The following is a 24,236-nucleotide window of genomic DNA, read 5'->3' as shown; positions in this document are numbered from 1 at the left end:
TTGCTAACGTGTTAAAGCAAATCGAGCATCCTTATCTGCAAGAATTGATAAAAGTAGGCTGACCACGTTCTTTGAAGTGACGTTGTATGCCAGCTCCCAACATATCCAGTGTACTGGGAGGGTAATTATGAGAGGAACCATTCTGACGCCGTGCTTCCATGACAAATGTAGGCAGTATCACCGAGTTGAACTGGTGTTATGTTGTCCAGTTTCAATTCTTTGAAATGTCCTCGAATGTCACACCAAGAACGAAAAACTGTCATGGCCCAAGCTGTTAACTTTTTTAATTGTTTTGGATGGTATCCTCTCTTAGAACGCTCGATAATGTCTACCCAAAACATATGCAAATCGATTTTGGGATTGATCTGTGCTCAATTGAAAGTCTTCAGTATCGTTCAAATCTTCTTGCAGCCCCTTCTTGAAACAAGCAATCTGACTTGCAGACAAGTGAGACCAGAAAAAAAGAACTGCCTTCTGCCATCTTACACGTGCATGCCTGCCACTAGCTGTAACTGAAGTAAGTCCTGCTTCACGTGTTTGTGTAACCACACGCTTGTCAGAAACAGCAGCCAGCTTGGGCTTTGCCCTCAACCACACCAGCTCTTCCTTGGCTTCTTCTCGAGGGGTTACAGCCACATAGTCAGGGTATCTATCCTATACATATTCTGGACACATCCAAATTCTTTAGGGTTTGTGAACACATCCGGGTTTGGTGTTAGCGTCATGAGGTCCGGAATCACACAAACGATCACCAGAACGTGATGCTTAATCACAAAAATAGCTCTCCAAGTAAACTGAGCATAGGGAAAAAGAATAACACCTACACAAAGTTTGGAGACGCTCTGCTAGGGAGATAGCCAGGACCTACTCGACAGCCTATTTATTCATAGGTCCACCTGTAAATATCGTAGGCGGTTTTTGCAGCAAAAATTTGTAGGCTACAAACCTATTCTAGGTGTGGCAACCTTGTGTAACCCCTGACTGCTCTCTGCATGAGATGGGAGGAGAGAACATATCAGTTTGGAGTAGGTACCAGAGGCTAATCACATGCAAGATATATCTCAATGGTGCGACACTGTCTGATATTGGTGCTGACGGGCAAAGCAACACTTTTAGTCCTGTCCCCTGTATTTTAAGAGGACCAGAATTGGGAGAACAGAGAATACCATTAGGGTATGTAAATTAGTCTACCATTTTTTAACAATTTGAAAGATTCACAATTGAAGGCAAACAAAGTTCTCTGCATTTACGTCCAATAACAAAAGCAATGCCACAGTAAATTTAAAAATTGATAATTGACCATTGAGTCCATAGAAGTGTGACAGCCACAGCATTTTGATAACTGATACCATCGAGTTCAGCAAAATGTAAGAGCGAAAGCAACTCAGATTATTCACTTACTATGTAGTAAATGTTTTAGTTCATAATGTTTGTGAGCCAAAGTCATTTCAGGTGGCTGCGGTTTCATGTTGTGGTTCTCCACCATCAACATCATCATCTCTATCCTCATCTTCACCGTCATCATCATCGTCATCTGCCATTGCTACTCTAACTTCTTGTTTACGAGCTATTGCTTTTAGAATGTTGGTAAGACGATTATTTTGCTTCATAAGTTTGCTCATGTCACACTTTAGTTGCCCAACCTCTTCTTGGAGCTTCTCAGTACTATTCTCCAACCTCTCAAGAGGAGTCTAGAAACAAAAACATTGGTTAAAGCACAAGCACACAAAACATGCTAACAATTGTTCAGATCTTCTCACAGATTCATCTTCTAAAACACTAGTAATAATATCTGTTGAAAGTGTGCGGCCAAAGACGCTGGTTCTAATCTGGCCAATGATACTTTGCCTGTCATTTGGCCTGACAATGCCCTTTTCCTTTGTAAATCGACGGTTAATGAAACTTGGCAAGAGAGCCTCTACACCAAGAACAAGTTCCACCTATACAAAACGATATTACACACTGAATCTGAGATCTCTGTCTACCGCTGTCTTTCTGCATGCCTAGTTAACCTTTAATTGGAAGTATGCTTCCTAGTTCCACTAAACAAATTAATTAATTAATAATAATTAAATGTCCTAATAACCCTGACATTATTAATTAATTAAGCCATGAGAAGCACATAAACAACTTTGTGAAACAGGTTGGAAGACAACTACTTAAAAATTAACTTCTGTCAGATTGTGCAATGTGCATGCTTGCACATGCATGGTTGAGAGCTCTTCTGCACAAACACACAAAAATAGCCTCTCGGGACCTGTCTGATGTAAATAAAAACTAACAATTGAAGTCAACGGTTAACTTACACCTCGATTATAATACTTAAAAATACCATACAGTGCACAAAACTATTCTGGTTCATACATGCAACTGCCACTAGCTACAAACTTACAAAGTCACCCAACTCTTTGTTTTAAAAACCTACGTAGCTGGAACAGCTGTCAAGCACCCCTTGCACATCACAAACAAGACGAATGTCACCATACATACCTGCATTGCAAGACGTTGAAGCTTGGCATGTTCTTGTACATCTTTGATGTCATCAACAGCTAAACCAATCTACAAATGTAAAGTAAAACATCTAATTAAGTAATTATTCGAAACAATTCAGATACAATGTATCCTCAACCTACCAAGAGGTTCATCAACAAGATTGGCATAACAATTAGAAATATGATCCACATAATGTATGACAACTGTTTATAGCTGAAAAAAGGTGCCTCATTGAAAATTCGATCATAGTCAAATTCACCTATCGTCATCACAGCCGTCTTCACAAGGGCCTTTCCTGGGCTTGGAAATGCTATCTAATAAACAAAACAGCTACTACAAAGAGGCAAGACAAAATACGTCATGTGCATACTAACATCAGTGGTAAAGAGCATGTAGAAGGCAAGCCCAAAGGCAATCACAAACAATATCCCAACAATCATAAACTGTAAGAAAGTCTTGAAAATGTCAAGGAACATGACAATGTAGATGCCTATTTTGGGGAGCTTCCGAATGAACACAAGAAGATTAAACCAAGCCAAAAACACAGCAACAATTCCACACTGCCACTGCCATTCCCTCACCATACAGCTGGCAAAAACCACACCACTTATGCACCATATCATACACTTGTGAAAACACGAGTCTTACTCAGATGATGTGCTTAGAGGCAAACCAAACAGGGCGGCTGTTGAAAAACTGAGCCATTCAATAACGTTTGCTACTGCATTGCCGAATGCAAAGTACTCTGACCTAAGATGAATCACTTGAAAGACTTCAATTATGCCAAGTCGAATAAAAGCAAAGATCATGACAAAATAATGTCCAAACATAATAAACCCCTCCTTTGTACCTGAACAATCACCTAAATGACAAGCAAAAATTACAAGGCATGTACATGAGGAGCTATATATGTACAGATGACACTGCTATTCACCATATTATACAATACGATACCTGACCAATGGTTGGCAAAAGTCAAAGGTCAAGTATAGAAAGACAACTTCTAAAAAAGGACACCTAAAGGTGTTAATTGGCAAAAGTGATTGGTTACTTATCTAGCCTCAAATTTCCAGACCAGAGAGCACGCGAAGTGCGCGAACTCTAGTCTGAACCAAGTCGATACTAAAACGATTTCGGAAGTATTTATCAATAGCGATGCTAAATGGTAGTCTAACAGCGTAGGATCGTTTTACCTAGATCAACATATCATTTGTAAATGCCATGAGATCTCACGAACAAAGAAGAGACGTCTGCCGTGTTTGAGGCGATATCTTGGTGGACAGCATGAAACGACGACTCTTCGATTCTTTAGCAGACCGCTAGCAAGTCTAACCGCTCGACTGGCAAGACTACTGCTCGACCATTGTCAAAGGTGATGGTCTAGCAACGCTGCTGTGCATGTCCTGTCACCACAAGCTCGAAAATATCAAAGAACTAAAGCTGAAATTAAAAGTAAGATGTGTGCGTGCACCAGGGTCTTTGTCACGGCTCTTGCGTGCACTTAGCCGCCCATGCAGGTTTCACACGCGCGCAATCAGCGCTAGTGCACTTAGCATAACCAATTACTGCTAAACCAATCAGAATTTACAACCGACATTCCGGCTATAAGAAGCTGATTGGCTTAGAAGGCTATTTCCAAAATCATTTAGTATCGACTTGGTCCAGACTAGAGTTCTCGCGCTTCGCGCACACTCTGGTCTGGAAGTTCGAAGCTATTACTTATCATACTTAAACAGCATGCTGCTAAATTAGTGGAGTTTCAAACCACCGTCACTACCTAAAATGTAGATATATAAACTAATATTTAAGGATAATAAGGTATCTGTCTCATGTGCAAGTTGAAGAATATTAGCATTTCTACAGGGGCAAACCTAGCAAACAGTCAATGTGGAAAGTGTCAATTAGCATTAATTAAAAGACCAAAAATTGTAAACATCTTAGAGTCTTGGCCAAAGTCAAAACTAGGGGCTTACTTGAGCCCTAGGAAAATAATCAAGCAAGTGCAGTAACAGTGCCGGATCCAGGAATTTTTGAAAGAGGGGGTTCATTGTTAGCAGTTATTTATAGCATTACTAATTTTCTTTTCTAATGAAATTATATAAAATTATTAAACCACGCCTATTAAAAAAGAGGGGGTTACAACCCCCTTAACCCCCTCTGAATCCAGCCCTGAGTAATCGCATGCTGCACAGCTACATGGGCAAGGTACCATAATTTGACATACGAAACCAGTCAATAGTAGCCAGCATGCACTTCTCAGATACATAATCATGATACAGTGTATCCTTGCTTATCCGACTACTGCTTACATGACCCTTGCATACCTTAATGCAAATCAGACATTCATCATCCTACAAGTACAGTGTGTCATCAATAGTCTAATGCAAATTACGTAATGACCTTGTAGCACACTGGTAGCAAAAGAATGTTACTTCCAAACAGCCTAGGTGTGTAGTGCTCACAATAAATCAGCAAGTGAACATTTGTCAACAATAGAGACATTGTGCCTTTTCACCATTGCACAAAAAATTGGGTCAGAAAGACCTTCACATATCCGTTCATTTAATTGTCTGACCCTCTTTTCATTATCTGCTACCCGTAGGAAGTAAGCAAGGATATCAATTAAAACAACAGTGAATCACCATTCATCAAATGTTCACCAGAGACAAACCTGTTTTAAAACTACACTTACAAGCATGCAGGAACATAAGTGATAGTGGTGCAAGACACAGAGAACCTGCAGCTGTAAAGGACTAAATTGAGTAAGATTATGCAAGCCTAGAAGACTCCTTTATCTTCAAATTTTTGCTACCTCCGAAGATTCATACAGACAACTGACAATACATGGCACCTACATACATGCATATACATACATGCATATACATACATGCACATACATACATACATACATACATATGTACACAAATATCTATACACAAATACCTGTACACACGCAACACTGAAAATCTCACTCACTTGTGGTGTTGGGTGGAACAAGTGTTGTTGCATAGGCTGTAAGAACTGAGAGATAAATAAGAAAAATCGAAAGATTCAAGTAGTAGACGTAGCGACCAAATGACTCCCACTTGTGCCGAAGCAAACTCAACACTAGTGGATGACTTAGAAGTCGTTCTCTCTTTGACTTGACCTAATGAAACATCAAGCATTGTAATAATTTAGTGCATATAAAGGCACAAACACAGAAAAAAAAACGTAAAACAGACAACAGATACACAAATACAAAAACAAGCTAAAGCGATATTGACTACAGTGTATGTTTCATGGATCATTCGCCCAGAAACATCACAAACATACCATATACTACAACACCATAACCCTATAAATACATGTCTAGCTAATGAGAAAACTCATGTAACTGTATATAAATCCTGTAAAAAAAATAAAAACTGCTAGTGCTTAACTAACTATTCATTTCTGTAGATATAAAAGACGAAGACCAGTTACATGAGTCTAAAGCAGAAGTTTAAAAACTAAAGAAGCCCTTCAACAGGTTATCACATGGTCACAAGGTTGATATCGAATTTATCAGAGTCAACACCCAAGGGTTGTCAAACCCAACCTCGTGTGGTTTGACTTTTCATTTCCTGTTTGAGTGCCATATTAGGTGGACAATGATTCTGATAAGAGTTTGTCGTACCTCCAACAAAATGAAAAAAACTCAAAGACATAAAAATGGAAAGATGATAAACCGTATATTACCCCATTGTCCAGTAAACAGGAGTATTACACGATTTATCACCTTGTCGGCGATGACAACGGTTATTACCCCATCAGTTCCTTGACACCCCATGGTAATGGGATATAAGTTGAAAAAATTACATTGGGTAAGATACAACACATTAGATTGAGTTGTAATAGACACCAGTCCATAAATACGCTGATGTATCCAAATATGCTTACCATAATTATCAAAGGGTGATGTTTTGACACATGAGAATGAGTAGCTAGCAGTGTGGACAAGTGATTCTCCTGTGCAACAGACATTTCACTGTCTAACGTATCAATGCTCTTCCTATCTGACTCTTCGTCACTCGCATCTGAATCTCCCTTCTCCTTCTCATGATAGAGCTTCTTTGCTAATTCTATATCATCAAGAAGACGATAGTCAAATTGAACTTCAAAGTTGGGGTGCTGCTGTGTAATGCCAGTCTGCGAGTTGGCATTACTGGTAGTGCACTGATTAAATACAACCTCTGCCACATCTAAAAACAAATATCATCTGATTAAGATTGGTCAACTTTGCAATCGCATCATGCACAATTCACTAGAGGTTAATCCTAAATACTGTATCACAACAACTAGCTACAGTGTATCTCCGTCATCAACTTGTAAACTTCGTTTTCTCATACAAACTCTTCATTTATACATTTAATAATCACTTAAACCTCTCACAGGACCTGGCATTTTCCTTATCAGCTTCCGCAACGGTGTGTCTGCTATTTTAGTACCATCTGCCTGCTCAGCAACAGTTGCACTAGCAAGAGCGTTCATCCATTTCTCACTCTTGATAATTTCTTCAGCAACTTCTCTATCATTACAAAGTGAACATAGCAAGCAATACCAACATGCAATTGTGATAATCATACATCCTGTTATGCTCAATGGCATAATCAAGGCAATTAAATCCATTGAGGTCTTTCATAGAGACATCAGCTTCCCACAGAAGGAGAACTTTAACAACAGAAATATGACCCTCTCGTGACGCTAGATGAAGTGGCGTGACCTAGATTAACACGAAACACAACTGAGTTGAAACATGCCTACGAAGCAGTCTTTTTCAACAAGCATCTACAACCAATGCTGACAGATATTTCAACATAGCTAAAACAAAAGTATATACCATCATCAGCATAATCACTGTCAAATTCTTAAGACTGATACAAGTTAGTATCAAAAAGTCAACTTACTCCAGCTTTGTCTTGAGGATCAATAGGACTGTCGCCTTCCAGAAGAGTTGTCACCACATCAAGTTGACCTCTATATGAAGCACAATCCAATGGTGTCCAGAATGAAGCATTCCTATTAGCAACAGAAACAGCCTACTGTCACCATCGTCACACTAACATCTTGCTAATTTCATACCTTGCATCAATTTGTGCACCAAACTCCAAAAGAGTTTCTATAACATTGGCATGTCCATTTAGTGCAGCCAAGTGAATTGGCATGTTAGACCCCTCATCTTCATCATTGATGGTTGATCGATCATGGGAAGCCAACAGACGCACAACTCTGTCAACAACATTCCACAAACCGAGTTCACTATCAAATAACAAAATGTAGCCTTACTTTACTCTTCCATAGGCTGAAGCAAGATGAAGAGGTGTCTTCTCTTCATCGTTTTTGGCATCGATTGCTGCACCGACTGACAATAGAGTCTGCATATATTCACAAAAATGTACTATTCAATTAAGACAAATCTATCTATAAACATTCAATGTTATCACTTCAAAGCTCTCACAGCATTCAACAGAATAAAAAATAACATTACACCAATAAATTCCAGTAGTAAGGTCACTACAGACAAACAAGTTCCAGTTCATTACACTGTCAACTACAGTCTTGTCTTACCCAGCGTCATTTAGCCTTGGTAAAAAATTAGCAAAATTATACCTCATCAATAGAAACTAAGCACCATTGTCATGCTTAACAACAAAAAATCCAACTACCTGAGTCCTAATATTTCTAAAGTCAACCATAATTGCAAAATTGTAAACAAATACAACGGTTACAGATAACATGTACATTTTCCCAATTCCACCTTATACTTGTCATTATGCCTTGATGTGTACGCGTAGCGGAGGCATATAGTAGTCTGCCAATGTGTGACGTGTGTGGTGTGTGTTAGCCTTGAACTTCCAGACCACAGAGCGTGCGAACTCTAGTCTGGACCAGAACAGTGTACTAAAATGATTTTGGAAATAGACTTCTAAGCCAATCAGCATCTTAGAGAACATCTTAGAACAGGAATGTCAGTTGTAAATTCTAATTGGTTTAGCAGTAATTAGTTATGCTAAGTGTTACTGCTGATTACGCGTGTGTGAAATCCTCCTGGGCGGCTAAGTGCACACCAGAGCCGTGAATGAAGACTCTGGTGCATGCACACGTCTTAGTTTTAGTTTCAGCTTCAGTTCTTTGATCTTTTCAAGCTTGCGGTGACAGGACATGCATAGCAGCGTCACTACACCATCACCTTTGACTACTGGTCGAGCGTAGTGGTAGTCTCGCTACTCGAGAGGTTAGACTAGCTAGCATTCTGCCAAAGAATCAAAGAGTCGTCGTTTCATGCCGTCCACCAAGATATCGCAGCAACGGCAGACGTCTCCTCTTCGTTCCTGAGATCTCATCGCATTTGTTAATGATATGTTCGTGTAATGCAAATTTGAGCTCTTCGCACGCTCTCTGGTCTGGAAGTTCGAGGCTAAGTGTGTGTGTGTGTGCACGCGCGCGCGCACGCGCACGCATGTGGTGCTATAGCTTAGTTGGTTAGACAGTCATCCAATAAAGTTTGTACATCCCGGACCCATTAGGGTTGCAAGTTCAAGTCACAGTGATGGCAAGCTATGGCATAATTTTCTTGGGCAAGAAACTCACACGCAAATGCCTCTCTCGAATCAGGAGTACAAAGGAGTACAAGGTCTTTGACTGGGGACCTAAGCAACCATCGGCTGTGATGAGACATCAGCCACTACAATCCAGGTGAGACTTCAGGTGCTCATATCACAGTTAGCTTCACAAGCCGCTCCTCCCGCAAGTACCCGGCTCCAGGAGATTGCTAGCGCAGACCCAGAGTTCTCCTGAGTAGTGCACAAGAGCTCAGCTGTTAGCTAGGGAGCGTAACCAGTAATTGGCAGTTACTGACGTCTAGGTTTAGTTTAGGTTTTTAGGGGGGGTGTTCTCGGATGTGGACGGCGGCACCCAGAGCTTTGTAAGCTCTGTGGTTGCCAGCCTATTGTGAAGAACAACAGCAGTTACAGTGATTCATGAGTTGCCAACAATCTACACAAGAGTTACTTTTGTAGCTCAACCATCAGTTCATCGACGCAATCCTGTGTCTGGCCGTTTACAGCATAACATTCGAAACATCTTGTTGGAAACACACCAGGAAAGCTACCATAAACCCGTGAATCTCAACGGTATGAATAGTGGATGACCACTATAAAGAGGTCGTCCCATTTCAAACTGTCCATCAGTGGGTACTCGTGTTTTTGCCAAAGTAAGCATATGGACTGGACTTCTGGGCATTCGCTATAATCTCATCTAGTCCAAATTCTCCTGTAACGATGTCTCAACCGGCAATGTTCCAAAAGCTATACAATAATGTACTAGTACTTGTCGATCTAAAGCTGGACTTGCTTCTCTGGCCCAGCTCATCAACATCAAGATCAGACAACCCGACAGTTTCTTTTCGTCTATTTATGTAAACGTCGTTCAGGAGTCGTTAGCTCATAACTAAGTAGCGTAGAAGGAAGGAAAGGACGGTGTGTGCACACATGTTATTGCTTTATCTACTTGCACAGTAGATTTTAACAATAAAAGGGCTTCTGTGTGCAAGAAGTGATCCTATTGTGGATTTGCAAGATAAAGCTTTGTTCTTGAGTTATAAGTGATTTCTCAGTGCGCATGCATTACCACTGTATGTACTTACTGCAGTGGATTTTAACAACAAAATGGGTTTCTTTGGATTGAGAAGTTATGTTTTCATTTATGGATTTATAAGATAACATTTCGTTCTTGAGTTATTGGTGATTTTCCGGTGTGCATGCAGTGCTCAAAATAGCGGTCGTACATCGGACATTTTCAAACACTTGTCATTTGTCCAATCACGTATGAGAATGTTCGGACAAGATGTCCACTCTATCAAACTAAAAACACAAATGTAAAATGCCGTAAATGAGAATATCTTGCTCTCAGTGTATAATTTATCATTTTCCACTACAGCCAGTTGCATAACAAGTGTCCATTCATTTTGCCACCTACTCGCCACTCTTCATTCAGTAATTGAACTTTATAGACTACTTCATGCAGACTGGTCACAGGTGCTCCAAGGCAGCCAGCTGCAGGTTGCAGATGTCATCGACGTGTCTTATCTCAACACCAAAGGATTCGTGGTAGGGTTAGTGTTTCTTGTGTCGGTTAGCCAAAATAATTGCACAAGAGCAAATATTCACCATCCGGTCTTGTGAAATGGATAGAGTCACGTGCGTGGCGTTCTCCAACGGTGAACCACATCGTAAACTTGTCTGCTGTAAATTTCTTGCTAAAAATTTCTCTTTGACACTCTCTTGTCGCTCTTCCATATGGGTGTCTGGATTAGCTGGACTGGACTACTGAACTGGACTACTGAACTGGACTACTGGACTCCAATCCGCACCCAATAATACCTCTGCATTTTTTGCCACATCGTTTCTTGCCATGCCCACTGCAAAGAATCTACATGCGTGTACGAGGGTACATGATATACAGTACTGTAATACATCAAATACACGGCATGCGGATTTGCCAGAGTAGATGTGCGAGCGCGGTAGCATGCGAGCACTGACCTTAGCTCTATTCCCATGCAAAAACGCATGAGACGTCAAGTCACTTACTAGCTAGTAGTACACTAGTGAGAAATTAAATCTTAGATGTACGTGCAACCCCGTGGTCGACAGCTCAACGGCAGCATGCCATGCACGTAGAAGCCTACCTCTACTCTGCACATGTTTATATAAAGAATCTTTCAGTGGAGATCCTTTGATTGTGACACCACGATATTCATACTCTGACTCAACCAAAATTGCATTCGGTATCGTCTTACCAAGCTGTACAGCCCAAAGGGAGGGTTAGGCATAGGCATAAGAACCAGAGGGACACTGGGGGCACGTACCCCCTTAAAGGTGTCCGCTTACAATTCACCTTTCATACGTGATAGTAAAGGTTCAAAAAGAAAATTTGTTGCTTTTGCTCTAGACTCGCGCGGTTAATAAACACCAAGACATCAAAGTAGCACTCCAGTGTCCCATGAGCCATGATGACGTCGTTAGTGCCTCGTCCACACAAAAGGTCAGTCATCGGAACAACGGGCATAAATGTAGTGACAAAAGACTTTCTACGTCATTGTGAACGAGGGCATAGATTTGAAGACATTTGACAAAAACTATGCAGACTGCTGCTATTCTAGGTACTGCATACATTTTGCATAACTTTGAGTCTGTCAACCATGTTTGTTTTGGTGTGAGTAATGTCTTCTGCTTCAGCTATCCAAGCAAACCTGATTGCTTCATCTCAGGCACAAATGTGTGCCTTCCTGTATACTGTCTGTGTCTTTGCAATCCCAGACCACCATGAGACACCCCATCATGCCTACCGTATTTCTTTGAATAGTGGCCGCCCTCGAATCGAATCCGCCCTCGTTTAGAAGCCGCAGCTGAAGGGACTTGTTGAAAATATAGGCCGCCCTCAAATTGAGGCCGCACTAGTCTGCAAAGTTACTGGTCATGCCCATATCACATGCTTTTGATGCTTCCGCATCAATCTCATCCTATTACACGCATTGTCTATAAATTATATTTTTATCTACACAATGTGCAGCAATATGTACCAGTAATAGTCATAGCATTTACAGCTAAACCTGCTGCACTTGGCACCTTTAAAAGTGTCCAATTATGTCAACAAAAGAAATGTGACGTTCAAGAATGTGTCACGGTGTGAAGTAGAGACCTAAAAATAGAGGCTGCCCTTGAATACAAGCCATCCTCATTTGAGGTCGCAGTTCTGTAACCTTGTTAAAAATAAAGGACGCATCCACTATTCGAAGAAATACGGTACAAAGTACGTGTACCTTTGCTCCCTTAAGTGCCTTACAAATGTATCATGCAGATGAAAATGCCTGCGTTCAGTGACATATCCAGGCATGTTTCCAGGTTGCCCGGAAACCGCTAAGAGGTGAGTGTCACCTTTACTGTTAGCACGAGTGACTGTTAGCACGAGTGACTGTTAGTGCAAGTGCTAAAGAATCCTTTTCAGAACTGTAGTCTAACTTCAGAATACGGTTAGATCATTGATGCTATGTAATAGCAACAAGCTTGAATTAGGCCGCGCATGTGAATGGTAACCAAACCACGTTATGTCAATGATAGATATTAATTTGTCTTGTTGATACTAACTTTTGGAAACCCACCCAGGAAATCCTGGGTACACGTCTGCTGAGTCATGGATTACATAATATTAATGATGTCTAAATTTCTGGATTTACAGTATTCTTTCAAAATCATGCTACTTGCGATCTACTTCAATTCAGTTCCCCATCACATTGCAACTTCACACCGTACGCTTTTCAGCTAATGGATAACTCTGACTATCACTTCTTTAGATCTACCGTTCAATGTTGGTCAGCACTCTCAGTGCCAAGATGTACTAACAAGTAGTAACTCCCATAAGCATGATCACATCACACAAACCTGCAGCTAATAATGAAAGCCAGATACTCTAAACCCTATCTACCAGAAAACACCATAATAACTTTCAGTATGAGAAATGAACTGCTAAGTACACTATGCACACCACATTGTACAGACAGCCACCAACCTTAGCAAGATCCACATAACCCTTCTTTGCAGCAATATGCAGTGGATACTTGCTTCTTGAATCAGACATGTGGACTAGACCAGAACCAGTATCATCTGCTAACAAAACCTACAACAAACAACCACATTACCACCAATCAAACTACTACTGTGTACATAATGTACCTGCATAGTATTCTTGTTGTTTGCTTTCACTGCCCAGTGTAGTGCAGTCCTTCCATTAAGATCAGTCTGCTCAACATCAGCTTGTCTTGCTAACAAGATACCAACAATCTTTGTCCGTCCATAAGATGCTGCTGTCAATAGTGGTGTAAAGCTGTCATGATCCTTACATTCAATATTAGCACCACTAAACACCAATCACAATGTCACAGCACATAACTGTGCATAGCATGCTACACAATTATTGAACTGACAAATTTATATTATATAACAAAGTTAATTAATAATTACATTCCAAATAGAAATGTAAGGAAGCAAAAGTATCAATAGTTTCTCAGCATAAATGGCCAGTGGTCCCTGGTTAGATCTAAACATGGTCTACACAACAATTCGTTAAAAGCAAGTAAAGTCGATTGTTTTACAACACTGCTCATTTGTTGGAGGCCGGTATTTTCGTAATATGTCTGAATACCTGCCCAGCTTCTTATTTTTACTTTTACTTGCTGTGAATACATAATATTCCTTATTCATATGTGCATGCTGGACACTGGTCTTGTCCAGTGTCTTTCACATAGCAGAAATAGCTTGAGAAGGATTACCATCTACAGACACGGCTGCTACCACAAGACTCAGTTGCTAAAACACCATTATCATCTACAGACGTGGCTGATACCACAAGATTCAGTTGCTAAAACACCATGCACCTACATTTTAGAAAGAAATTGCTGAGGTAGAATTTTCAAAATGGAAACAGATGGTGTTGACTGCTGTGTCACATAAGTCCAGGCTGTTGTGTGACACAGAAGTCAACACCGTCCGTTCCCATTCAAATATTCTACCTCGGCAATTTCTTTCTAAAATTCCAAACTGAATTTCTTATTCAAAGTTTTGTTAAACACTCGAACTCACTGAATATTCACAAACTGTAAGGTGCTATCCATAGTTGTCATTATTTTCACAAGAAGACATGACGTAACTTGGGCAAGGATTGAAGGTGTAGTCTATTAGGATTCCACAATGAATAGGAAATAGTCAGCATTCTCATGTTCTTGAAAGGTGAGGTGCAAAATGCAGCAGTGCAAGTAGGCTCCAGTGTCCTGCCAGTCATCCCCCTCCCCCACCCAGAAGAAAGACCTCAACCCTAGATCTTTCTCCTCGTAGGAGAAATGACCGACAGGACATTTGAGCCTACAGTGCAAGATGCATAAGAATGGAAGATAGCACTGTTAGGTCACCATCAGAGAGAATGCAAAAGAAATGCACAACTAGAGAGCCCACAGAAATTTAAAGCAAACGTAGTGTTAGTTCACTCGTTAATTAATAACTGCCATTTACTAAAAAAGATTCACTTTTATCTATAATTATAAGCTAGCTGATTCCTGTACATGAACGACACATAAATATCATTAACTCGTCTTGAAACAAGTTTGACGTGAGTCATAATATTTTGCTTGGCTCAATTTCACTGCCTCAGTTATTGTCCATCGGTTGTTTGCAGTGTCATTAGATCAAACAAGGCATCCTTTTGTTACTACAGTATGCCAATGTCCTATACATTGAAGTACATACTTTTACATAAGAGAAAAATATGTACTTCCTGTATAGGTAAGTACATTTTCCTGTACGCTTTTACACTTAGGAAAATGCTGATAGTTATGAACCACCACTAAAATGACAAAGTTAACTAAACAGAATTCTAGACAATGCATGAATCTGTTCGATTAGAACAGCTTTTGACCCTTGGTATCACTAAAATCTAAAACTGAACTTATTCCTGCTGTTTCAAGTAGTTTTTGCAGTTAGCAAACAACATTCCAGAAAACTTATCATGACTTAGATTCTAGAACTACAGTTGAAAAAATGACAGTAAGAGACAATGAGATACAAGTGGCCTCTCTCACACTGTTGTGCCCTGTTCCTGCATGATATATGACAACACCTCGTGGTAGTGTAGGAAATTTGGTACAGGGCTAAATAAAGTGTCCCCATGCAGAGCCGATCTTATGCAAATCAAACTAACCAGTCAAGAAGAAACTCCACCATTGCCACTTGTTTGTATCTTGCAGCAGTATGCAGAGGCGTAGCATTTGACACGTCCCCAGCTTCAAGATCTGCCCTTCCCTCAATCAACAGCTTGGCAGATGGTTTGTGACCCTGTTTAGCTGCCATGTGAAGTGGTGTATACCCATTGTTCATCTCTGCATTCACATCAGCTCCCATTCGGATACACAACTCTGCCATTTCATCATATCCACTTTCAACAGCCAAATGAAGACACGTCCCATTCTCATTTGTCCTCTTTTCAACCAACTGTCGCTGTACACCTTGTGTAGATGCTGCCTGATACAGCAACTTCCCTATATCAATAGCACCTTCTTGAGAAGCATAATGCAGTGGAGTGGCACCTTCGGCATCTTCTGCCATGATGTCAGCGCCCAATGTAACTAGTCGTTCTGCAATTTCAAAGCAGTGCTGCTGGATAGCCTCATGCAGAGGAGACACTTTTGTCTTGTCCTACAAAGAAAAGCAATAGCCATACTAATTCCATCTACATACAAATAGTTAATCAATTAACAGCAGTTATCAAGATGCATGTTACAATCCTACTCTGGGGGTTAAAAACCAAGCCACACTTTACTCACTTTGTACATAGCTCAACAAACTCATAAAAACATTCAAACAGATTTACTGCCAAAATCTCGTAATCTACCAAAGGGCACTGGCATGACAATTACACAGACGCCACCAGTAGTACACTGAACACTGAACATGTGTCTGCCTTTTCTCAGGTGTGGTATATTCACAACTTAGTACTACTATTATGTGGTGTTCAATATTATATACGCTCCTGCATGTTTATCAATTTTGCCTATAAATGGGTTCTGGGAATCGAGAATCTCCAATAATGAAGTCACTACATTATTGCGGTAAATCGGGCATCTCTTGCTTTAGAATCAGTATCCTACATTAATATCCTACATTATTTTGCACTAAACATGACAATAGACAAGCAGACAGAAAAATAAACACACAGACAAATAGATAACACAATAACACTCAGACAAACTATGACATACAGACCTTGTATGGTAGACTCTTTAGCTGCCTTGTCTAGCTATGTTTGTCTGTATGCACATCTGTCTGTATGTCTACTAAAAAAATAAATACAACTTAACTTTTGTAAAAAAAACAGACTACAAGGGGCACCTCCATTAGGGCATGAACATGTTTTAACGTTGTTTAAGGCTAAACTTGTTTAGATTCAGCATCCCTCCCCTAGCTTTAAATGTAAACTTAACAGCTTTTGTTAAACCTGATTCAGAGATACAGTAGTTTAGCTCAAGTAGTTTAGGATTAACAGTCACATGATGGTAACCACATTGCACCAATATGGACCCTAATTTTTTAGTGCCTTCGAATTGTTCTTTCTTTTTCTCTGGACCACCAACGTCTCATCTCTCACTATTGCTGTGCACTCCAACGCATCATCTGAAGCTTTTACACATGCATCTTCTAACATAGCGGTAGAACAAATTACATGGTGCAACAAAGTCTGGGATAAACACGATGGAGTGGAGTCGCTCCCTAACTAAACACGTTTAGATTTTAAACATGTTTTACATTAAACCAGTTTAAAGCACAACAAATGGAGACATGCCCCAGTCTCAAACAACGAAGCCATCACACTAGACTTGCCTGTACATTTGCATGTCACAACAGTACTTTGCTTTGTAGGGCCAAATTGTGTACTCCCTAAAGCTCTATTAACTATTATTTCAGAAAGTATCAAGACAGCTCAAACAATGTCCATCATACTACAGTGCATTATTTAACACTGGTAGCTGCTTTACTTATTAACCTGTTATGCATCTTTCAAAGAAATTCTACTACACACTTTTCTATACTCTATGAACTGTTGTATGTTTGCATGTGTATTGGGCTTCACTTCAGTTAACTATATTGGGAAGCATTTCATGACTTTGGTCAAGTAAACTAGCTAATGCTTAGTGTGTAGTTTCTTTGCTGTTTAAGTTAATAAACCATATATATATATATATATATATATATATATATATATATATATATATATATATATATATTATATATATATATATGTTTTATTTTATATATATAACATAAAAACAAAAGTTGTTTTGCAGTATACTGCAATTTCATTACATAATATGATCTATATTAGCATTCATGTTTCAAATATATGCATTGACAGAGACAGACATGTGGACAGACTAGTAAACAGTTGAATGTACAATTAAGTAAACATAATTAGCCAGACATGCAAATAGACAGTCCAATAGCAGCATAGCAACAACAAAATTACCAAAATATTGATGTTGATTCCCTTGCCTATCATCTCATCAGACAACAAAAACATAGCACCCTCAATATTCTTCCTCTGCACAGCATGATGAAGAGGAGTCATCCCATAGTGATCTTGAGAGTTCAAGTTTGCTCCCTTCTGCAGAAGTACTTGCATGGCTGCAATGCTATTAATTTCTATAATCACACATAAGAAGCAAAGCAACAATCAACTAACAGCCCATGACAAGCAAACAGAAAACAACAGTACACACAAGTACAATACTAATACTGTACTAAAAAATGTTTCTTTCAGCAATATTTCTTAAAGGTGCAGGGTCACGCTTGGACATGCGCACTGCATCCCTTGAAAACTTTAAAGGGTGCACTTTTTCAAACACTCAGTAACCACGAGGACTTAGATGCTCTAATTTGCACTGAAAGGCAAAGCTGACTGAAGTCTCTCTATAGCCTGAACTGGAACGATCAAGATGTTGCAATATGAGGTTGTGTTAGACCGTGACTCTGTTCGCTAGATTCTACGCTTTTAAGATGTAGTTCTCGGAATTTTTCTTCTAAAACCTCAAACTGAGGTTGCTACACTGCAAAAATTCAACAAGCACCCTCGCACTTCGAGCCAGGAGCCAGATCGGTGTTCCACGCTCTGCACGTGACCAGAAAGAACACGTCACGTTCCCATGTGTGGCATCTGCCATAGTCACGTCTTTCTCTCAGTTCACAATGAGTACCAAAAATGTGTATTGTTTAAAGCTTACACTGCTGCCGTGCCCGTCAATCGACACCTAAATAGCCGTTTTTGCAGTAGTTTCATCTATTGACCTTTGCACATGCGCAACATACGAACAGCATTTCAAGGGCTTACCAACGATCGAAACTGATTTTCTTACCAGGACACTTAGACATATGTTAGATAATAGCTACGGCACAACAGCTACCTCACTTGAGATCGGCTCAAGTGCGCAAGTCTGACCGTGACCCTGCACCTTTAAAGACCACTTCCAAAGATAATTTTCATACTAACATTTGGAGAAAGATATGTCGAATGCACACAACCAGGCTGTCACATGATATACCGTACTGACCCGATTAATACCCCACCCCCTTGGTTGGCTAGCATCAAAGGTAAACTAGGGGATGGGACTTTACTCAAAACCTGACACCTGGAGGTGTTAATTGGTGAAAGTAATTAACTTAATCAATTGACAAGTAATTAACCACCTGTCACGTGTCTCACTCAACTGGATAATTTGTTGGCGATATCTTGATAATGCTCCCAAAGGGCTTGAGACTCATTCATTTTGCGCCATAGTCCTACGTTAAAGCGTTGCTTCCACCTGACAAGCCATCCATTGCTTGCTTTAAATCCTACAATGTTTAGTTCTGCAACAACTCGCTTTGCTTCGTCTATCAGTGCGACATTAGAAACTGCCAGGCCAAAGTTTCACCTATCTTGCAAAAAGTCAAACACCCGGTCATCAAGCTGTACACTTAATGGTTCACGTCCGTCATGCATCTTTCTTGCTTTCTTTCCTTTCGAAGTTGCTTCGTGTCGCTTTAGCTCCTCGTACTTTGCATTCCAGTCCCGCACACACTTCCTGTCAATGCTAAATTGGTTGGCGGCTTTTGACACCACCAAGCCATTGCCTCAATGTCATTCAACAACGCTGATCTTGTATTCAACAGTGAAGCTACGACATCTCTTGGGCATAGCTGCCTAGAACACGTTGCCAAATGTGTAGGCAATTAAAGAAGCTAGTCCATATAGAAAGCGCCAATTAGCACCAATTAAAGAACAAAAAGGTGTGAAAATCTTAGAACCTGGACCAAAGGTGGGGATGGAACTTTACTCGAGGCCTGGGGTATTAATCGCGTCAGTACGGTAAACACACTCTTTCAGTTTTTGCAAAACCTTGGCTGCTATGCATGCTGACAGTGACCGCATGCAGACAAAACTTTACACAACCTCTTACACAAAAGCACACATAAAAACAGAGGCACGAGAAGTCCAAAGGACATAAGACATCTACAATTCTTGCAATCAATTCAAAATTGCTGGCATTATCACTTTGTTTATCATTTGTTTTGGATAAGAAACTATCATATCACTGTCAAACCCAAGAGGAGGTACAAAACGCACACACGTATTAACCGAGAACACGCATTACAGCAGTGGGCATGGTCATTGCTTTGGCTGATCTATTCACCACAAGCATGACCCTATTCAAAGCGTCTGTGATGTGACGTGTTGTTTTACCTTACTCTAGCCACAGAATTGGAATAGTTGCCCACGTCTTGACGTGTCTTGAACTATGTCATCACGCGAGTCGATCGAGTCTTTGCGTTTGCATACGTGGGGCCTTTGGGCAAGTAAGTGCTGTTCTGAATAGAGCAATAGTTGTGAAATAGCATTGCGCTGAGAAATCCAAAGACCCCAAGATTCGAGTTTGCAACTACGACGATAAAATCCATTTCCAGTTTACGGAAGTTCCGTGTCCATGATCACTTGTCCGTTGTGAAGTGTTTCTCTCATCCAACGTGTGTGTTTTATGCTACTGTGATCTAACACAGCAAGCAACTTTCTGTCATGAGTTGTAGCTAATGTCTAGTCTAGCTGCCCGCACATCTACAGTGAAATAGATAATTAAGGCAATAGAATGTGTACAAACTATGTGCTAGTGTATTATTCTGGACTCTCTTCTTGCGCAGTTGGCAGTGGAAGTTGCATGCAACGATCGAGAACTCAATCCTCCCTTCAAGTTGATCATCACGAGATGAAGACGCAGCTGTCTAGGTAGCCTAGATGTGAGCGTGGTGTTCCAAAATACTCTTATGGCGGTTTCCACTAGCGCATAAACCGGTTTATAACTAAGTTAACAAGTGGTATAAGCTAAACTGGTTTAAGGATTGATCTGTTTCCACCTGTGCTACACCAGTTATTCTAAACCTAACCCGATTTCTCAAACCTACTTTGAAGTAGGTTTAGCAAAGTGGTTTAGGTTTAATTCACTGTCACATGACTTTATACGCTTGCTTAGATGGCTTCTGACAACAATGTCTTGATGATATTGACTATTTTGTTGGGATAGGATTGCCTTAAAAGATGTAAAAGTCATTAATTAAATAAAGGAAAAAATCAGCAACTACACAGAGAGAGAAGACATTGGTGCAATGACGCCCTTGGTCATTGTCATGCAAATTTCTAGTAGTAGATGCTGAATCAGTGACAACTAACAGTTGCTCTAACTCAGCGAGTCGACAGAGCAGCCCAATGCTTCAAATAAGGTTGTTCTTATACAATTTGTTTTGCACATCCCGGATGTTCCAAGTTCTTAGTAGAAACAGTTGCTTTCTTCAACTGATTTAGTTTTAAATGCGTTTAAGCTAAACTGGTACACAACCTTAGATTTCACTTGGTAGCAAATTACTAGCAATGCAGCTACTATAAAAACAGAACTGTGAAAACAATCGCTACGCTCTCAGACATCAGAATGGCTTGAAGTTCCCGTCACAACTCCCCAGATAGGGTGGTGCATGTTGAACCTCCTCTGGTCAAATCCATGCTCAATCTCATTTACAAAATAATCGTAGTAACTAAGTTGCCATAAAAATAGCAATATATAGAAACAAATTTCATTTACTGCACTACTACAAACTTTTCATTAAGTACCTTCACTCTCTCCTCCACTGTCTGTTTGTAGCCTTCGGTCAGATTCTCGAGATACAAAACGAGCTGCCATGTGCAAGGGGGTTAGTCCTTCAGTCTTTGTTCTGGACTTGCAATCTAATGACATAAATGTTACATATACAATCACACTAAATCATCTTTTTCTGCCGTCTATCAAAACATGTTGCAATCAGTTATTAGAATCAACTTTTTAAAATTTGTCAAAAATATATTTTGACATCACCAAAGCAACTATTTTTGCAGTCACTTTAATTTTGCAAATTTGCAACAACCAGCAGCTTTGCCAAGTATAATTAATCACTTGCCAAAGTTTGTTGCCAAGTGACCATTCCTCTTTGTACATTATTGTAACTGCACTGAGCAGTATTGATAAGACACCACAATATACCAGGGATGATACTTTACCACTTCATGAGCTGTCTCACAACCAACGGCCGCTTCATGATTCCCTTTCTTGTTTGGATCTGGTATAACAACTGTATTAAATAGAACCTTGTACCAATTCAACCACGGCAAGTGACATCTGCAGACGGTATATGTGTTTCTCAAATTCAGCAGCCTCGCAGCTCCATGAACATCGTGTCTCTGTGCGAACAGGAGGAGTACTTTGGTACTAAAAGTAAATCACTTGCATAAACAGTTTGTTTCACTCAGATTTGCCAAATGATATTTGCTCCAGATCACAAAATTTTGTTTGTGAAAATCAGTTGTATACAGTTACTGACTACGCCAATATTAGCCAACATAAGATATTTGCATGACTACTTCTATTTTGTAGTTTGCCTGTCATTTGTAGTGACAGTACAAGTACAACCAGAGCCATACATACGGCTCTGAGTGGAGAATATATCTTTCTTTATCAAGTATTTTGGTAGTCGTGTGGATTAGACTCGTACCCAGTCCTCCTCCTCGCGCACGCTCCATGTGTTTCCAAAAAACACATGCCAAAACACGCGGAGCGCGCGAGAAGGAAGACTAATGTGGAGTCTAATGTGGATAAGGTTTTAGAAGCTAAAAGTATATTACCAGAATTGGAGAATTTGCAGGTACCAATCCAGTTACTACGAAGTTGTCTAAGCGTTCGTAAATTAAATCACGTACTTCGAACCATTCCTGGTCACTTATTATTGAACAGCTTTCTCGTTTTGATTCTGGCATCAGACAATCACATTCACTATGTCAAATAACCAATTCGTCTATTTCGGATCCAGCTTGGATGCAAGAAACTCTGCCTCTACAACTCGAAGGTTTAGGTTTACAAAGTGCCTTGGAATCATCATCACCTGCCTTTCTAGAAAGTTGCAATGCTACACGTGACCTGGTTCAGCGTTTGTTAGAGGCAGGAAGCTCTAGAAATGTTTCCACTTTGGATTCAATGAATTTGTATACCACTGAAAGCTCTTTTTCTCAAACTTTAACCTTGCCAGGTAAAATTAGAAAAAGAAAAAGATTTTCTGGACAACTTGAAAATCATAGACACTGATGAGCCTGCCTTTTTTACTTCACCGCAAAAGGCACCACAGCCGCAGGTGGATATCATTCATTCAATCTCTCAAAGACATGAGCAGTGTGAGAGACAGAGCAAGGCTTAATACCCTTCCGCTTATGCTGGAGCATAGCTGAGGACAGTCCTAAACCAAAATCTTGGCCTATCCATGCTTCAACAAGAATTCATTATTGATATCAGGATTTGGCTTGGCATTCCTCTGTTTCCGGATTCTCCTGACTCGCTCAGATGTGTTTGTGGCAGTATCGTCAACCCTCATGAAGACCATTTGCTGGGTTGTGGTTACGATTCAGCTCTTAACAGACGTCATAATACTTTATGTGACATTATTTGGCATGCCTTATCAATAGACAACAAAGCAACCAGGAGAGAACAGACATGTTCTAGTAACTCTAAGGCTCATCCTGGTGACATTTTTCATCCAGACTTTGTTGATGGGAGGCCTGCTTGCTTTGACGTAACAGTTTGTAACACTGTCCAAGCTAAATACGTATGTGATGCTGCAGAAATGGCTGGAGCCGCTGCAAGGACAGGAGAATTGGAAAGGATTACAAACACGAGCAATCGGTATTAAAATGTGGAGGACTGTTCTACCCTCTGGCGCTGAAATATTTGGCTTTAGAACTCAAGCAAGTCTTCATACGTTGAGAACTATTGTAGCCAAAACTACGACCTATAACAGCATCAATTTACAGCAAGCATTCTCCAACCTTTTGCAACAGATCTCTGTTCGATTGTGGCTAGAATGATAATTCATAGATATTTGCTAGAAACTGAGTTTGACATGGGGTTTTGTTTTGTTGGGGATGCTTGTTTGTTGGAGTGGATGTAATAGTTATATATATGTGTGTGTGTGTGTGTGTGTGTGTGTGTGTGTGTGTGTGTGTGTGTGTGTGTGTGTGTGTGTGTGTGTGTGTGTGTATGTATATATTAATAAAGTGTTGCGTTATATATGAGCACAACATATCATGCAAAATCCCGATACATACGGGAATCCGTGCAGCGGTTTGGGCGTGTCTCTAAAACGTTACGTATATCTCACTGGCTTGCTTGACCAGCAGCTTCCTGATGACCCGTATACGATTGAAACGTGCAGCTACGTGTAAAGGCGTCTGGTTATCTTCGTCTCGCGCCTCCAATATCTGCCGTCGGTTGTTACGCGTTACTTTGTCGAGATACGACCCCACGACGTCAACGTTCCCATCCCGACAAGCCTAGAATTCAGATATACAATCAGACGTAACGTACGAGTGCATACCAGTGACAGTACCTGATGCAGAGTCGTGCGAACACGTTGCTTTCGCATTTCCATCTCGACGCTGACCTGATTTACGCTGAACGCTGCAGGCTGAGCCATTGTATTTTGCAATGGTGACGCGTCTCTACTATTCAGAGGTCGAACAACAAGAATCGGCCGATGTCGCGGGTCCAGATTGGGGTTAAGAGCCCGGATATTTGTATGTAC

General features: G+C 40.3%; 1 protein-coding gene across 1 annotated transcript; it reads right to left on the bottom strand.

Moving 5' to 3' along the window:
* Positions 1 to 1,220: 1,220 nt before the first annotated feature.
* On the bottom strand, positions 1,221 to 24,209 carry LOC134186658 (transient receptor potential cation channel subfamily A member 1 homolog). The gene is made up of 20 exons (XM_062654669.1): positions 24,042 to 24,209; positions 23,814 to 23,985; positions 21,247 to 21,360; positions 17,581 to 17,756; positions 15,262 to 15,755; positions 13,245 to 13,428; positions 13,081 to 13,188; positions 7,801 to 7,889; positions 7,597 to 7,743; positions 7,422 to 7,533; positions 7,101 to 7,237; positions 6,912 to 7,042; positions 6,415 to 6,716; positions 5,470 to 5,641; positions 3,142 to 3,355; positions 2,868 to 3,081; positions 2,634 to 2,807; positions 2,491 to 2,559; positions 1,761 to 1,940; positions 1,221 to 1,691 (listed from the first exon to the last, which is right to left on the bottom strand). Exons 1-20 carry the CDS (start codon positions 24,126 to 24,128, stop codon positions 1,449 to 1,451), a joined length of 3,519 nt encoding a protein of 1,172 aa, XP_062510653.1. The 5' UTR covers positions 24,129 to 24,209; the 3' UTR covers positions 1,221 to 1,448.
* Between the last annotated feature and the right edge of the window lie 27 nt (positions 24,210 to 24,236).

The sequence above is a fragment of the Corticium candelabrum genome, chromosome 11 (genome assembly GCF_963422355.1).
Source record: "Corticium candelabrum chromosome 11, ooCorCand1.1, whole genome shotgun sequence".
Lineage (NCBI taxonomy): Eukaryota > Metazoa > Porifera > Homoscleromorpha > Homosclerophorida > Plakinidae > Corticium > Corticium candelabrum.
The sequence above is the reverse complement of the archived record's forward strand: the minus strand, read 5'-3'. Positions and strand labels throughout refer to the sequence as shown.

Excerpts from the sequence above, each read along its gene's own strand:
- LOC134186658 (XM_062654669.1), bottom strand. The coding sequence starts at position 24,128 with ATGGCTCAGCCTGCAGCGTTCAGCGTAAATCAGGTCAGCGTCGAGATG. Across the intron at positions 21,361-23,813 it reads GCTGCTGGTCAAGCAAGCCA|ATTGCAAGTCCAGAACAAAG; the intron begins GTGAGATATACG and ends TTATGTCATTAG. Across the intron at positions 6,717-6,911 it reads GCTGATAAGGAAAATGCCAG|ATGTGGCAGAGGTTGTATTT; the intron begins GTCCTGTGAGAG and ends ATTTGTTTTTAG.